General features: G+C 40.0%; 1 protein-coding gene across 2 annotated transcripts; it reads right to left on the bottom strand.

Annotated features, from left to right (window-relative positions):
- Positions 1-3354: 3354 nt before the first annotated feature.
- ppm1ab (protein phosphatase, Mg2+/Mn2+ dependent, 1Ab) lies at positions 3355-15329 on the bottom strand. Of its 2 annotated transcripts, XM_014144676.2 has the most exons (4): positions 15126-15329; positions 10455-11364; positions 6632-6772; positions 3355-6341 (listed from the first exon to the last, which is right to left on the bottom strand). In XM_014144676.2, the coding sequence occupies exons 2-3, from the start codon at positions 11340-11342 to the stop codon at positions 6632-6634; spliced, it is 1029 nt and encodes a 342-aa protein (XP_014000151.1). In that variant the 5' UTR covers positions 11343-11364; positions 15126-15329; the 3' UTR covers positions 3355-6341. The 2 variants fall into 2 exon arrangements, with proteins under 2 accessions (XP_014000151.1, XP_045551729.1); XM_045695773.1 differs by having other exon boundaries at positions 3355-6772.
- Positions 15330-15587: the final 258 nt, after the last annotated feature.

Genomic DNA, 15587 nt, shown 5'->3' with positions numbered 1-15587 from the left:
TGATTTAACTTCAAAGCAAACCAGCAGAAATACAGATACCAATGTAGAAATATAGCATCAGTCTCTGTGACACATTATGATTGCTTAATTTCCCTTAAAAATACAAAGTTGCAAATCTTTTAAAGGGACAATTCAAGATTTTGGCAATTAAACCTTTTTCTACTTACCCAGAGTCAGATGAACTCATGGATACCATTTGTATGTCTCTGCATGCAGTTTGAAGGAAGTTTAAGGTAGTTTCTGGAATTTGAAATATCTCCAGGATGTGAGTGGAGCAAGTAGCAGAGCGTGCGTAATTTCGCAGGAGCATATTTAAAAAATGCTCAGGTACAGCTTCACAAGCTCTGGGCATGCTCTGCCCAGCATTTTTTATTTCCTTTATCACTGTTCTTTTAATTAGACATATTCTATTGTATTTATTAAGCCTACCCCACCACTAATGAGCAGAGGTGTTGATATGACTCAACCAAGAAATAGGTCACACAACCTGTGTAATTGATAGCAAGACAACGAATGAGCACATGCATCAGAGATATTTAGATGTTTAAATAGGCTATTATTATTAATTTTTTTTTTAAAGAGTAAGTTTGGAACAGTGCTAAAGAAAGTTGTCTATCAACTGTAAAATGTGAGCACAACAGAGCCACAGTTACAACTGATCATTAATAGATTAGAGAAAAAGCAAGTCGTTTTTTTACACAGCAGCCGCATATCATCAGGTAGGTCCTTGTTAAATAGCCTACGACATGTTGAAATGCTGAAGCTTCTTACGATAGCCTACTTCAATCCAAATGGTACATAGTTACGAAAATAGACGGGGTGTTTTTTAAAGTATCTTTCTTTTTTTCTGTGAGCGCTGAGTGATTTTTTTTTTATGGAGTGGGAAAATGACATTGAGTGCTGGCGCGGTGCGCAAATACTACTTTGTGAGCGATGAGTGGGATTTCCAACCGCTCAACTCTGCACACATACTCTGATGCAGAGACAAAAATATCCAAATATCCATCATATCCATGAGTTGACTCTGGTTAAAAAAAAGGGCTCAATTGCCAACCTCTTGAAATATCACTTAGAGAAAAAAAGTTTTGCCAAACTTGTCGTTCTTGTGCAAATAAAATGGATGACTAAGTCAAACATATGCATGCAGAACAAGGTATTAAGGTAGCCTACTCCACACTAAGGCAAAGGAATGACACACTAGTGCATTCATTGTCTTAATAAGAAGTATAGGACAAGACACAGCCAAACACTTCTGATCAACCTTTCAGACATTGTAATATTTGTTTGTTCTAAGGTTGGCATATGTGGTATGTGAGGCAAGAATTTGTATTTTTGCTCCAGGAGGTGCCGATTGAAACCGCTAGGGGAACTTGGTTTATTCTGTATTTTATCTGAAATAATAACTTGCATTCATCAGGGAAGGGTTCTAAAATTGCAAAAATTAAATTAACTTAGGGTGAAAAAGTATATAAATACAGGGCACATCAAGATGTTGACCTACAGTTGTGTTACCTTTTAGTAACAAATTGTGTTTGTTATTCAGTGAAAAAGCAAATAATTCTTGCTCAAAATATTAGATCATTAATAAGGAAATTTTAAAACAAGGCCCAACTTCACCAAAAAAAGTGAAGGCCCACTATTGAAAGAGTAATGCAACTATTTGTTTATGCTTGCTGTTATTTATTAAATCGCTTAAAGCAATCTCTGGCCTAATATAGAGTGCCTTCGGAAAGTACTCAGACCCATTGACTTAATCCACATTTTGTTACATCCTTATTATAAAATGGATTATATAAATCAAAATCCTCAGCAATCTACACACAATACCCCATAATGACAAAGCGAAAACAGATGTAGAAATTTTTGCATATTTATTAAAGATAAAAAAACTGATATCACATTTACATTAGTAGTCAGACCCTTTACTCAGTACTTTGTTGAAGCACCTTTGGCAGAGATTACAGCCTTGAGTCTTCTTGGGTATGACGCAACAAGCTTGGCACACCTGTATGTAGGGAGTTTCTCCCATGCTTCTCTGCAGATAATCTACATTTCTGTCAGGAAGGAATGGGAGCGTTGCTGCACAGCTATTTTCAGGTCTCTCCAGAGATGTTCGATCAGGTTCAAGTCCGGGCTCTGGCCGGGCCACTGAAGGACTTTCAGAGACTTGTCCCGAAGCCACTCCTGCATTGTCTTGGCTGTGTGCTTAGGGTCGTTGTCCTGTTGGAAGGTGAACCTTCACCCCAGTCTGAGGCCCTGAGGCAGGTTTTCATCAAGGAGCTCTCTGTACTTTCCACCGTTCATCTTTGCCTCAATCCTGACTAGTCTCCCTGCCCGTGAAAAAAATCCCCACAGCATGATGCTGCCACCACCATGCTTCACCGTAGGGATGGTGCCATGTTTCCTCCAGATGTGACGATTGGCATTCAGGCCAAAGAGTTACATCTTGGTTTCATCAGACCAGAGAATCTTGTTTCTCATGGTCTCAGTCTTTAGGTGCCTTTTGGCAAACTCCAAGCGGATGTCATTGATGGAGTGCTGCAGAGATGGTTGTCCTTCTGGAAGGTTCTACCATCTCCACAGAGGAACTCTAGAGCTCTGTCAGAGTGACCATCGGGTTCTTGGTCACCTCCCTGACCAAAGCTCTTCTCCCCCGATTGTTCAGTTTGGCCGGGTGGCCAGCACTAGGAAGAGTCTTGGTGGTTCCAAACTTATTCCATGAAATTATGATGGAGGCCACTGTGTTCTTGGGTACCTTCAATGCTGCAGACATTTTTTGGTACCCTTTACCAGATCTTTGCCTCGACACAATCCTGTCTCGGAGCTCTACAGACAATTTCTTCAACCTCATGGCTTGGTTTTTGCTCTGACATGCACTGTCAACTGTGGGACCTTATATAGACAGGTGTGTGCTTTTCCAAATCATGTCCAATCAATTGAATCAGTTTTTCATTTTTGTATGAATTTGCAAACATTTCTAAAAACCTGTTTTCACTTTGTCATTATGGGGTATTGTGTGTAGATTTTTAGAATAAGGCTGTAACGTAACAAAATGTAGAAAAACTCAAGAGGTCTGAATACTCTCCACTGTATACTCTCCACTTATCCAAACTGCATTCGGACAATTAATTTAGAATTAAAGGCACATGCTTTTAAATGGAATTACTGGAGACTGAAAACACAATTGTATACAAAAGTATTTAAGCAAATGTATGGCCATCAGAGGGCAGATATTAAAAGAGGGAGTTAAAAAGTTCATAGCTACATACATGTATGCCTGAGTTCAACAGCACTTTGCCCGAAGATAGTCAAAAATGGCAAAACTACATAGTAAGAAAAAAAGCTAGCTCCAAATTATGTTTTTGTAAGCATTTTCTTCTGGGAGTTTATTTTTAATTGACCTTCCTCAAATGACATGCTATGATTTATAACATGATAATATGACAGCATGTAGGCTAAAATTAAGACTTCAGAATAGATAGCCACAGGGAAAACTATACAGAACAATATTTCATTTCAAGAATTTCCCTGCCATCGAGTAGCCGTGCAGCTTTTAAAATAGCTGAGACACGGCTCTGGCGCATGAGAATGCGTACATACGCCACTTTTTGCATTTATTTGTAAATACCCTGTGTAATTAAATAGCTGTACAGAGACTTTTGAATATGTGCTAGAGGGGGAAAACATGTGAATGCATGCATCCATAATGACACCCAGCATTACATTTATTATGAGGACAGTAACTAAGGTGGGGATGTTTGTAAAACATTCTTACATCTTAAAAGCAAAGTTTAGCCTACTGTCTGTATTTAATGTTTTAATTGTGTTAAATTGAACGCAGTATAGGTGTCACATAAGTTCAGTGATGCAGGCTCTATTATTTTTAAAGGATAAGGTCACTTTAGTTTTTTTCACCAAATCTGTATTTTGGATGTAAATGACATGTTATTGAAGTACCCTGACACTTTTTTTTTGCAATTTCACTTGGTTTTAAGAAACGTACGCCACCAGTGATATAATTCCTCATGCTCATTCAGCAATTGCAGGGGCATGATAAAACATGAACAAAGGCTCCCACACCTAACGACTTGGTTTTTAAAATGATATGAGCAAAAAGTATTCCACTTTATTTGGAATGGCAAGTCAGACAAAATTAAACAGGCCTATTTATATAATGAATATTCGGAGGGCAGAAATTATTAAATATTAAAGCATTGGACCTCTCACTAAAGGCTTCAGTCATACAAAAACTATTCTTAAATCCGAACTGGTTCTCTAGCAGATTAGTAAGAAATGGTTCACCCAGAGTTAAATAACGGCCTTTTCCCTTCATTCACATTACAACCTCTCACTTTCGGTTATTTGAAAATGAAATCATCTCCAAAATATCGCTATTTTTAAAACAAGCTGGTTGAAATTTCAGCTTAATCCACCAGAAAAGACAGACCAAATATTAGAACAAATATTATGGTAGAACTCAAATGTAGTAATTGATTTTAAAAAAAATCATTATTTGGGGAAAAAAACTATAAAAAACTAATCTTTGTAAATGATATAATAAATAGGACTGGTGTAGTTGTCACACATGCAGTTAACAAAAAATATATGGAAATGTCTGCTCTATCCAAAATTACAAACAACTGAGTGCAGCATTACCACAAAAATGGAGGAGACAAGTGGGAAAGGGGAGAAGGTAAGAAACGTGTCTGTCAGTCCTGCATTAAAGACCAAAATTGGCTAAATAAATAAATAAATAAATATATCAGTTTCATTTATAGACCAAAAAATGGACAGCTGCGCCATACAGGTTGCAAAATAGCTCGGAGGACATTTTCAATGTACCGATTCTATGGCACAATGACACCAGATTAAAAACATAGTTTTTCTATTTAAATTATTATACAACAATTTTGCAACCAATAGAATGTTATATGTATGGGTGATACACAAATCCCAGCTCTGCAGATTTTGCTGCGAAGAGTCAGAATCATTAGATTACTTGTTTTGGTACTGCCCATATGTAGCTTGTTTTTGGTTGCAGGGTCAGGAATGGCTGAAAAATTGCAACATTTAATTGGAGCCAACTCTGCAAATAGCACTGCTGGGTGTTTGAAAAGTCATAGTCAATAGTAATTTATCTTTGCTTATTTGAGCTGTTCTTAGCCCTATTTGGTAAAAGACCATATTATGGTACCTTCTGTACACCACTCCTACCCTGTGACAACACAACTGATTGGCTCGATCGCATTAAGAAGGAAAGAAATTCCACAAATGAACAAGGCACATCTGTTAATTGAAATGCATTCCAGGTGACTACCTTATGAAGTTGGTTGAGAGAATACCAAGAGTGTGCAAAGCTGTCATCAAGGCAAAGGGTGGCTACTTCGAAGAATATAAAATACATTTTGATTCGTTTAACACTTTTTTGGTTCGTACATGATTCCATATGTGTTATTTCATAGTTTTGATGTCTCACTATTATTCTGCAATGTAGAAAATATCAAAAATAAAGAAAAACCCTTGAATGAGTAGGTGTCTAAACTTTTGACTGGTACTGTATATATTTACAATAAATATAAATGGGGGATTGGAAATGATGCAGACAATTACATTGCTAGAAGCCACAATATATCTGCAATATTAAAGCTGATTAAAGCAGTAAAGTGACTTTATGCGCAACATTACATTCTACAGCGACACTTCTCTGTGTAGCCCGCACATACGCACACGGAAAAGTATAGCTCGAGTCACACAACATGGAATATAACGTTGCGGATAAATTTCGGAATGACACAATTGCATGTGTATAACATCTAAAGACCTGCATCACTATACGGCGTCACTTTTAAAACGATGTATTTGGGTGTTTTTGGAGCCTTTGTTCATGTTCTATCATGCCTCTACAACTGCTGAACAAACATGAGGAAGTATAATCGCTGGTGGGGCATGTTTCTCAAAACCAAAATATATATATTTTTTAAGTGTCTCAGCGCTTTTTTAACATTAACGTTACATCCAAAACACAGATTTGGTAAAAAAAAAGTGAACTTGTCCTTTAATACCTTTATTCATGTATGTAGTAATATAACCTACACAGTAGATGGCATGGTTTACGCATATTCAAAGCACTCGTAATCTAGATTCTTAACATTTTTATATGTAGATCAGAACGGTCCTTTCCTACGTATTTCAGAAACACTGGCCAAAAAAATCTGTCGGATTTATATGATCCTGGATTGCAAAATAAGGGATTACAGAATCCGTATAATTTTGATCAAGATTAAACGTTTTGAAAAACCGGGTCCAGAAGATACAATATTGAGCTTGCTTCATTGGAAAATCTGTGAGGAACAAATACATTTTGACAATGAATATGATTTTATATATATGTATATATGTTAGGCATTCTAAAGCTAAAAATTGCTAAATTTCCCCTGAGGACATTTTAAGTCCTGGATAAACCATATTAAAAAGTATGGTGCCTATAAAGACACTCAAGTGCCTTCACACTTAAAATTGGGGTTCTGTGAGTACTTTTATATTTCGTTTCTGTTTTGGTAAGTAATAAGTACTACCATAAGTTTACGCAACAACAATAGGTGTCTCGCTCTTTTGAAATGTGTAACATAACTCATTTCTTTTTAGATGCTCCAGCTTCTACCCTGCTCTGCAGGTACTTATCCAACTCTGCCTGTTTCTTCACAGCTTCTTGCGAGATCTTTGGAGCACCAGGGAAACACACCAGCACCACACTCATGTTGTCCCGGCTTCCCTGTTCAGAGAAGAGAGTTGAGCAGAGAGGAAATGCAAGTTATGCATTTTGCTATAAAACATGCTTTTGTAAAAACTCTGAAATGATGGTTATTTGAGTGGATTTACATGGACATACTGTATGTAGCGTGAACAAAATCACAAGACGTCTCTTGAATGCCTTCAATTGACCCTTCTCCAAGCCCCGCCCCAGAATTTTGGGCAACTAATCGTAGCGCTCTAATGGATAGCAACGACTGACACCTCAGACAAGCTCACATTTGAATGGCATGAAAGCCAGTGAGGGCTATGGCAACAAAATATGTTTTCCTCAAAATGTACGTTTGAATTGCTAAATAACTGAACAGTACACCAGGAGTACTTGCTACTGTGATTATTGAAAAGCAGAGTCTGTTGGGAGTATTTTTTTCTAATCCAAAATTATACATTTGTTACATTATTTGCTAGCTCAGCTGGTTAGATGGTCTCATTGACAACAACATGTTGATACGCTAGTTAGCTAGCCACTTAATATAACTTGTTTTCTCAAAATGTTAGCTAGCTAAGTTAGCAATGTTATGAATACAACTCCCATCTGCTATCAACATTACAATACGATTTGAGAGCACTAGTTAGCTCCAAAAGTGGTTATAGCTTTGACTGAATGCTGACAGTGAATTAAGAAGCCATTCAGTGGCTAGTTACACTACAAACATAATTTATACAAGTTCCCGTGAAGCAACTTTAATGACAGTCCACCACAACATACCAAAGAGTTTCCTGATTAGCAAGGGGTAGTCTGCGTTTCATTTCTTTGTGTAATAGAAACACAGTTTCACCAGTGCTTGAATGGGGAATTGGGCTTCCTGGGAAAATGTTGTCCGAGCTTGCAAGGGGGGCGGACCTTAGCGAAGGGTCAATTAGTAACTCTAGAATGTAATAAATTCAAGGCATATATTAAATATACAGCACATTACATTTTCTAACAGTTCATTCAAAACTTCAGTCAAAAACCAAGCCAATGTTTTTAAATTGGATTTGTGTGGGGAGGAGTGCACATTTAAATGAGAAAGGACATAGAATTGGGATTGAAAGCGGTGTTAAAGCGCCTACTCTTGTGACAAATGCCATGGGATCTTTAGTGAAGAGTGGAGGGCCCGCCAACACTACTTCCAACAGCATTGGGTCCCGTCCTAGGATTGACCAGGCCCAACACTGCTTAGCTTTAGAGGCAAGACAGCAGTGGGATGCAGGGTGGTATGGCTGCTGGACATCTAATTTGATATCTGATAAAAAAGTCTTGAAATTGAAGCTGGCAAACACTTGAATTTATCTTGATAGCTTTGTGAGGTACCACTAACTATCTGTGCTTGACTGTCTGGCTGATTTACAATCATTATTTAACTGAGCCATTTACACTGAACAAAAATATAAACGCAACATGTAAAGTGTTGGTCCCATGTTTCATGTGCTGAAATAAAAGATTCCAGAAATATTCCATAAGCACAAAAAGCATATTTCTCTCAAATGTTGTGCACAAATTTGTCTACAGTGAGCATTTGTGAGCATTTCTTAGCCAAGATAATCCATCCACCTGACAGGTGTGGCATATCAAGAAGCTGATTAAACCGTATGATCATTACACACGTGCATCTTGTGCTGGGGACAATAAAAGGCTAAAATGTGCAGTTTTATCACACAACACAATGCCACAGATGTCTCCAGTTGACATGGTGACTGCTGGAATGTCCACCAGAGCTGTTGCCAGATAATTGAATGTTAATTTCCCGACCATAAGCCGCCTCCAACAGAATTTAGCAGTACGTCTAATCGGCCTCACAACCGCAGACCAGGTGTGTGGGTGAGCGGTTTGATGATGTCAACGTTGTGAACAGTGTGCCCCATGGTGGAGGTGGGGTTATGGTATGGGCAGGCATAAGCTATGGACAACGAACACAATTGCATTTTATCAATGGCAATTTGAATGCACCGAGATACTGTGACAAGATCCTGAGGCCCATTGTGAGGACGATTTTTTAGATGCATATCTGTATTCCCAGTCATGTGAAATCCATAGATTAGGGCCTAATGAATTTATTTCAATTGACTGATTTCCTAATATGAACTGTAACTCAGTAAAATCTTTGAAATTGTTGCATGTTGTGTTTATATTTTTGCTCAGTATACTAAAAAACAATACAGTCCGCAGAAAATCACAGTCGTTTTGTAGTCGAGTCACTAAACGTCGAGTCCCAAGTCCCCTGTGCTCGAGTCACGAGTCCCTATGGCTAAGTCCGAGTCCAAGTCTTAGTCACCAATGGTTGAGTCACGAGTCCAGTCAAGAGTCCCTATGGCTGAAGTCCGAGTCCAAGTCTTAGTCACCAATGGTTGAGTCACGAGTCCAGTCAAGAGTCCCTATGGCTGAAGTCCAGTCCCAGTGCTCAAGTCCTGGTCCAAGTGCTCAAGTCTGAGTGACTTGGTCTGAGTTTTGAAGTTCGACGTGGTTCCAGTCTCTTCTATTTTTCTGTTGCATATTTGACATTGCGCCACAATCTTTGCACCATCGGTTGAAAAACTTTTGAAAGCTAAACTAATGATTTGGCGTGCTTTAGACATATTTGGCATTTTGGTTAGTGCTGTTTTTTTGCTCGCTCGTACTGCCGTGTTGCTGTCTCAATGCTCGTCTGTTGTTAGATTCGCGCCTCTATTGATTTGGCTCGGATTTGGTATAAGAAATCTGCCAGAACTTACTAGTATCCGGCTGGCGGGAAGACTTTCATGAAAGCATTGAAGTAACGCAAATATCTTTCTCCTGTTGGCCAATGGTCATAATCGCCTCCAATATCCAATAGCTTATGAAACAAATACATCCTTCATACACACATATTTTTTATATATTGTTCAATAGTTATGTCAAATCAATAATGATGTTTTGAAGGGATGAATGGTCTCTAAACGGAATTGGCTATTGCTCCTGTTAGATTTACCAGATTACTATTTACAATAATTGTAACATGCTATCAGCTACTTTTTTGTAATCGGCAACTGATATTTCTGTATGTTTTTTAATGCAGAGGGAAAACTAACAGGAGTCCTGTCAGAAACTGGCTATGGTATGCAGGTGGGAAATTGGGAGGGTAGAGCGAGACAACAAATTCAAAGACAGCCTACTTTTCTATACTCAAGGGGAGAGGGAGACAAATAGACTGTTGTTTTACTATTAAACTCAGTACTATTGTTTTCAATTTCGTAAAACAGTTTGTATTTCTTAACCAGGCAAAGATAAATAGTAGGCTGGTGCCTGGTGGTTGCGGGGAAGCAAAAGAGTCGCTTGCGCGATGTGTAGCTTTCGATCGAAGGCGGAGCGAAGCCTACCTGTCTGCAAACACACATTGCTTGCTTGCCCCACAGCTCACCAGCTGTTGTGGGCTGTGTGTGGCGCATCCTTCCCACTGCTAGAGAACAGAACCCTCACTCCACCCAGTAGTGCTAATATTCTGCTTATCATAGTAGCCTATCTGGTTCAAGTGCAAATACAAGTGGCAAGAAGTCATAAAAATCCAGGAAAACTCCTGGACTCGAGTTGGCCCATAGTGTTCCATCTCTGGGAAATATGCTGTAGTAGCCAATTCAACAGCAAAGCACACTTAAGTAGACTATTCAAATCTCCTCTCCATTGTAAAACGTTATCTAGCTGACCTTACCTTGTATAAACATGTGTCAACAATCTCATTGCACACTCTCTCCAAGTCCTCTGTCACCTCTAGACGTAAACGCACAAAGTCACATAGCTCCTCATTGGCCATCACATCCCAGATGCCATCACACGCCAACACAACAAACTCGTCATCCGCCTCAGATCTTTCAATCTCATACACCTCTGGCTCAGGCGACACAAGCTGCTCTGTGGGGCCCTTGCCATGTACACATTTATAGTCAAAGTCACCAAGGGCCCGAGACACAGCTAGCGAGCCATTAACACGTTGAATCATGACAGAGCCACCGGCATTCTGGATGCGCTCCTTTTCCAATGGATTGCTGGGCTTGTGATCCAGCGTAAAGAAATGGACCCGGCCTCCCCTGCTGAGGAGTGCCCGTGAGTCGCCACAATTGATGAAGTACATGTGGCGAGGTGAGATCATGACTCCCACTGCAGTAGAGCCGCTGCGGTCCGCACCATGCTTACGCTCCGAGATAGCTCGCATCTGCTCATCAATCTGCAGGAAGCCAGTGCGAATGCCACTCTTCACACTCTCCACAGATGGCTCGGGTCCATGCCTGTCCAGAATTGCCCTGCCCTCCTCTTCTCCACCTCCTGGTCCTGCACCCCCACCCCTGAAATCTGGGTTGCTGGTGATGTGCTCTAGCAAGTGCTCGCAGCAGTAGCGGGCCACCTGAGAGCCAGCATGGCCGTCATACACGGCAAAAAAGGACCAGGGGTTGAGGCCATGGGGCAGGCCAATGACAGCCGTGTGTGTATCCTCCATCTCTACCCGCCAGCCCTGCATGCTGCTCAGGCCATAGCGTAGGCCGTTTCCTTCTCCGTGGGCATTGAACTTCTCCATCTTTGGCTTGTCCAAAAATGCCCCCATTTCTTTTTTGGGTAGCTTTATCCTATAAAATGATAACAAGAAAAATGTGCTAATCAATTAAGTTGCCTTTGCAGAACAATAAAAAAAATTTAAGTGATCATGTTTGTAACTATTTCTTTCCTATCACTGTCTAGGCCAGAGGACAGATTTACTTTTGTGGTAGCACAAACACTATTTCTTCTTTGCCTGAAAGGCAATTACTGCTGAGCAAAAATTTGTCAGAAGACATCTGTCTAACGATTAACATGCAGTAAACTAAAGCATGTAATAGTTTTGATGTGTGCACAATGTTAATGCACAGCACAATCACATTCTTCTCTTATTACTGACAACGGTCTGTAAATCAAACATTCAATTGAACACTGTCATTCCACATTCACGTAGTCTGATTAAACAGGCTGTAATACAAAATTAATTGGTACAGTATATACAGCCTGAAACTAATACCTGCAAAATCATATAAATGTTCCTTACAAGCCAGAATGTTGAATAAAATTTAATTTAAACTTACTCTTCTGGTTGTCTTTGCGGTTTGTCCTTCAACTGCCCAAATTTTTTGACAGAATATTCACAGGAAAGTATTGTATAGTTTTATATATGATATTTGTTTTCCTTTCGCCAATAGATATTGAACCAAGCCTGCCATGACAATGAATATATTCTGAATCAGGGGAGGCTGGAGAACAATCCACACATTATTTGAATTGAATTTTAAGTTTTTTTGAAGATTGAAAAAGGTTGATTGTTCTCCATCCTCTCCTGATTCAGAATTTACCATTTTCATTGTCTTGTCATGCTTGGTTCAAAAGCTATTAATTATAGAACCAAATATCAAATATTAAAACTTTCTCTCATCAATAGCTAGTGAACCAAGCATGTCATGGCAATGAAAATGGTATATTCTGAATCTCTTCATATTTATACATTTTTTTAAACAAAAAAGTCTGGATTGTTCACCATCCTCCCGATTCAGAATATACCTTTTTCATTATCATGGCATGCATGGTTCAATAGTTATAGATGGGTTAGCTGACAACATCACGAAAATGATGTGTGCGCTTCCAAGGGGCAGAAGTCAGCATGTTGTGATTCTGGATGGCCAGATTGCTAGCAAGAATGACAAGAAACTGTGGGGAATCGTAAAAAAAAATGTTTTAACCATTATTTAACTAGGCAAGTCAGTTAAGAACAAATTCTTATGACGGCCTACACCGGCCAAACCTGGACGACGCTGGGCCAATTGTGCGCCGCCCTACGGGACTCCCAATCATGGCCGGTTGTGATATAGCCTGGATTCGAACCAGGGTGTCTGTAGTGACGCCTCTAGCACTGAAATGCAGTGCCTTAGACTGCTGCGCCACTCAGCTTGTTAATCTTGTTATTGATAGCATGTCTTGTTTTGAGGTGTTTTGACTGATTTCAGGTCAATGCAAATATGGCTAAAATTCGCTAGCTAGCTAACCAAAACATGTAACGATGTACACTACATGACCAAAAGTATGTGGACACCTGCTCGCCGAACATCTCATTTCAAAATCATGGGCATTAATATTGAGTTGGTCCCCCCTTCGGTGCTATAACAGCCTCCACTCTTCTGGGAAGGCTTTCCACTAGATGTTGGAACATTGCTGCGGGGACTTGCTTCCATTCAGCAACAAGAGCATCAGTGAGATCGGGCACTGATGTTGGGCAATTAGGCCTGGCTCGCAGCCGGCGTTCCAATTCATCCCAAAGGCGTTCGATGGGGATGAGGTCAGGGAACTGCGCAGGCCAGTCTAGTTGTTCCACACCGATCTCGACAAACCATTTCTGTATGGACCTTACTTTGTGCACAGGGGCATTGTCATGCTGAAACAGGAAAGGGCCTTCCCCAAACTGTGCCACAAAGTTGGAAGTACAGAGTAGTCAAGAATGTCATTGTATGCTGTAGCGTTAAGATTTCCCTTCACTGGAGCTCAGGGACCTAGAGGGAACCATGAAAAACAGCCGCAGACCATTATTCCTCCTCAACCTAATTTTAGTTGGCACTATACATTGAGGCAGATAGAGTTCACCTGGCATCCACCAAACCCAGATTCATCCGTCGGACTGCCAGATCGCGAGGCGTGATTCATCACTCCAGAGAACGCGTTTTCACTGCTCCAGAGTCCATTGGCGGCGACCTTTACACCACTACAGCCGGCGCTTGGCATTGTGCATGGTGATCTTAGGCTTGTGTGCGTCTGCTTGGCCATGGAAACCACTTTCATGAAGCTCCCGACTAACAGTTATTGTGCCGACGTTGCTTCCAAAGGCAGACGAGTTTTACGCGTTACACGTTTCAACACTCAACCGGTCGCGTTCTGTGAGTTTGTGTGGCATACCACTTCGCGGCTAAGCCATTGTTGCTCCTAGACGTTTCCACTTCACAATAACAGCACTTACAGTTGACCAGGGCAGCTCTAGCAGGGCAGAAATTTGACAAACTGACTTGTCGGAAAGGTGGCATCCTATTTTAGTGCCAAGTTGAAAGTCACTGAGCTCCAGTAAGACCATTCTACTACCAATGTTTGTCTTTGGATATTGCATGGCTGTGTGCTTTATTTTATACACCTGTCAGCAACGGGTTTGGCTGAAAAATCCAAATCCTCTAATTTGAAGGGGTGTCCACATAGTTTTGTATATATAGTGTATTTGAGAGACAAGTGCTCATTGTGCAAATGTATTTATGTTTTCAATAAACATCGGAGACTAAATAAAGCTTACTAGTTGTCAATAATCTAAGCCAGCCCCATCTGTTTTGCCCCATAGTTGCAAACGGCTCAGTTTTGTTGCTAAACAACCAACAGGTCTATTGACGAGAGAAAAAAATACAAACTTTACCTGGGTGCTGAACCAACCATATACCTACTGGCTCTCTAAAAAGTCAGGTAAACAATACTTTCCAGTAGATATTTTGTCTCAATTTTGAAGCAGCTGAAGGACAAACTGCACAGACCATTGGTAGAGAAAGTTTAAACGTAATTGTATTCAAAATTCTGGCTTGTAAGGGACATGAACACGATTTTGCAGGCATACGTTTCAGGCTGTGTATAACAGCCTGTTTAATTAGACTACGTTCACAGCATCCTGAATGCACCGCTAGATAGGTGGAGGTTGATGGGAGATGGGTGGGATAAATGGATGAAGGGAAGTTGGAGAGATTTATGGATAAAAACGGGTTAGAAATGTTTATGGATGTCAGGTTTGAGGGGTTAATGGATGGATAGAGATTGGAGGGGTATGCTTGATGGATGACAAAGCTTCAGCGTACAGTTTAATAAGTAACTAGCTATGATATTAAAACTGAATATCAGAATATAGGCCTAGCATACACCTAGTGGAGCTTTCTTGATGAAACAAACATACTGATGATGTAATACACAGCTTCAAATCACGTTAAGAGTAACGTAGTTAGCGAACGTTAGCTAGCTAATGTTGCTGTCATCATGACTTGTAATTTATTGATAATTAAATATATCAACAGTAATGCTTATTACTGTACCTAGTTTTGAGACAATTTCGGATGCATTTTGCCCCACTGCTTAGTAGCTCGCTAGCTACATTTGACTCTTGCATGGAAATATTACATCACAAGCTCTGTTTTGTCACAACGCCCCTAGCTAGCTTTAGCTAGCCGGTTAGCTAGCTATCTAACGTAAGTTAGTAACCTTACGTCGTAAGGTAGAGCTAGCAAGCTACCTTGGTTGGCATGCAACAACAAAGATGCTGCGTAACGCTAACTAAAATGAACTAGCTACTTACCAAATCCTCTAGTACCTATGGCTATAACGTTAGGGAATTCTGGCAGGTAAACAAACTGCTAACTTATTGGTTAAAAAGCTAGCTAAAGTAGAATCTGAAAAAACAGATAGTAGTGGAATACTGTGAATGAAACGCCAACGTCAGTGCCTTGACCACCGTCAAGTGAGTAGCTTTAGCGATGAGGAGCAATAGGCGGTTCGTCTTCAAAATAAAAGTCCCACATTGAACCCAATGACGTGTAACCCATTGTCTTACGTCAGATAGCCTGCACTGAGAAGGCTTATGACTCATTTTGTTGCATCTTTTTTGGCATTGTATTCATGTAAGAAAACTGTGTCAAGACATCAGTAGATTTATAATTGAACACATTTATGAAGATCTTACACTATTGTGGAGAGATGTACTGCTTGGATTCTTTACCTATGATAGAAATAAGCTGAAACATTTTTATGTAATTAATTT

This window comes from Salmo salar, chromosome ssa15 (genome assembly GCF_905237065.1).
Source record: "Salmo salar chromosome ssa15, Ssal_v3.1, whole genome shotgun sequence".
In the NCBI taxonomy this organism is placed as follows: Eukaryota; Metazoa; Chordata; class Actinopteri; order Salmoniformes; family Salmonidae; genus Salmo; species Salmo salar.
Note: the sequence above shows the minus strand (reverse complement) of the source record. Positions and strands in the feature narration are given on the sequence as shown.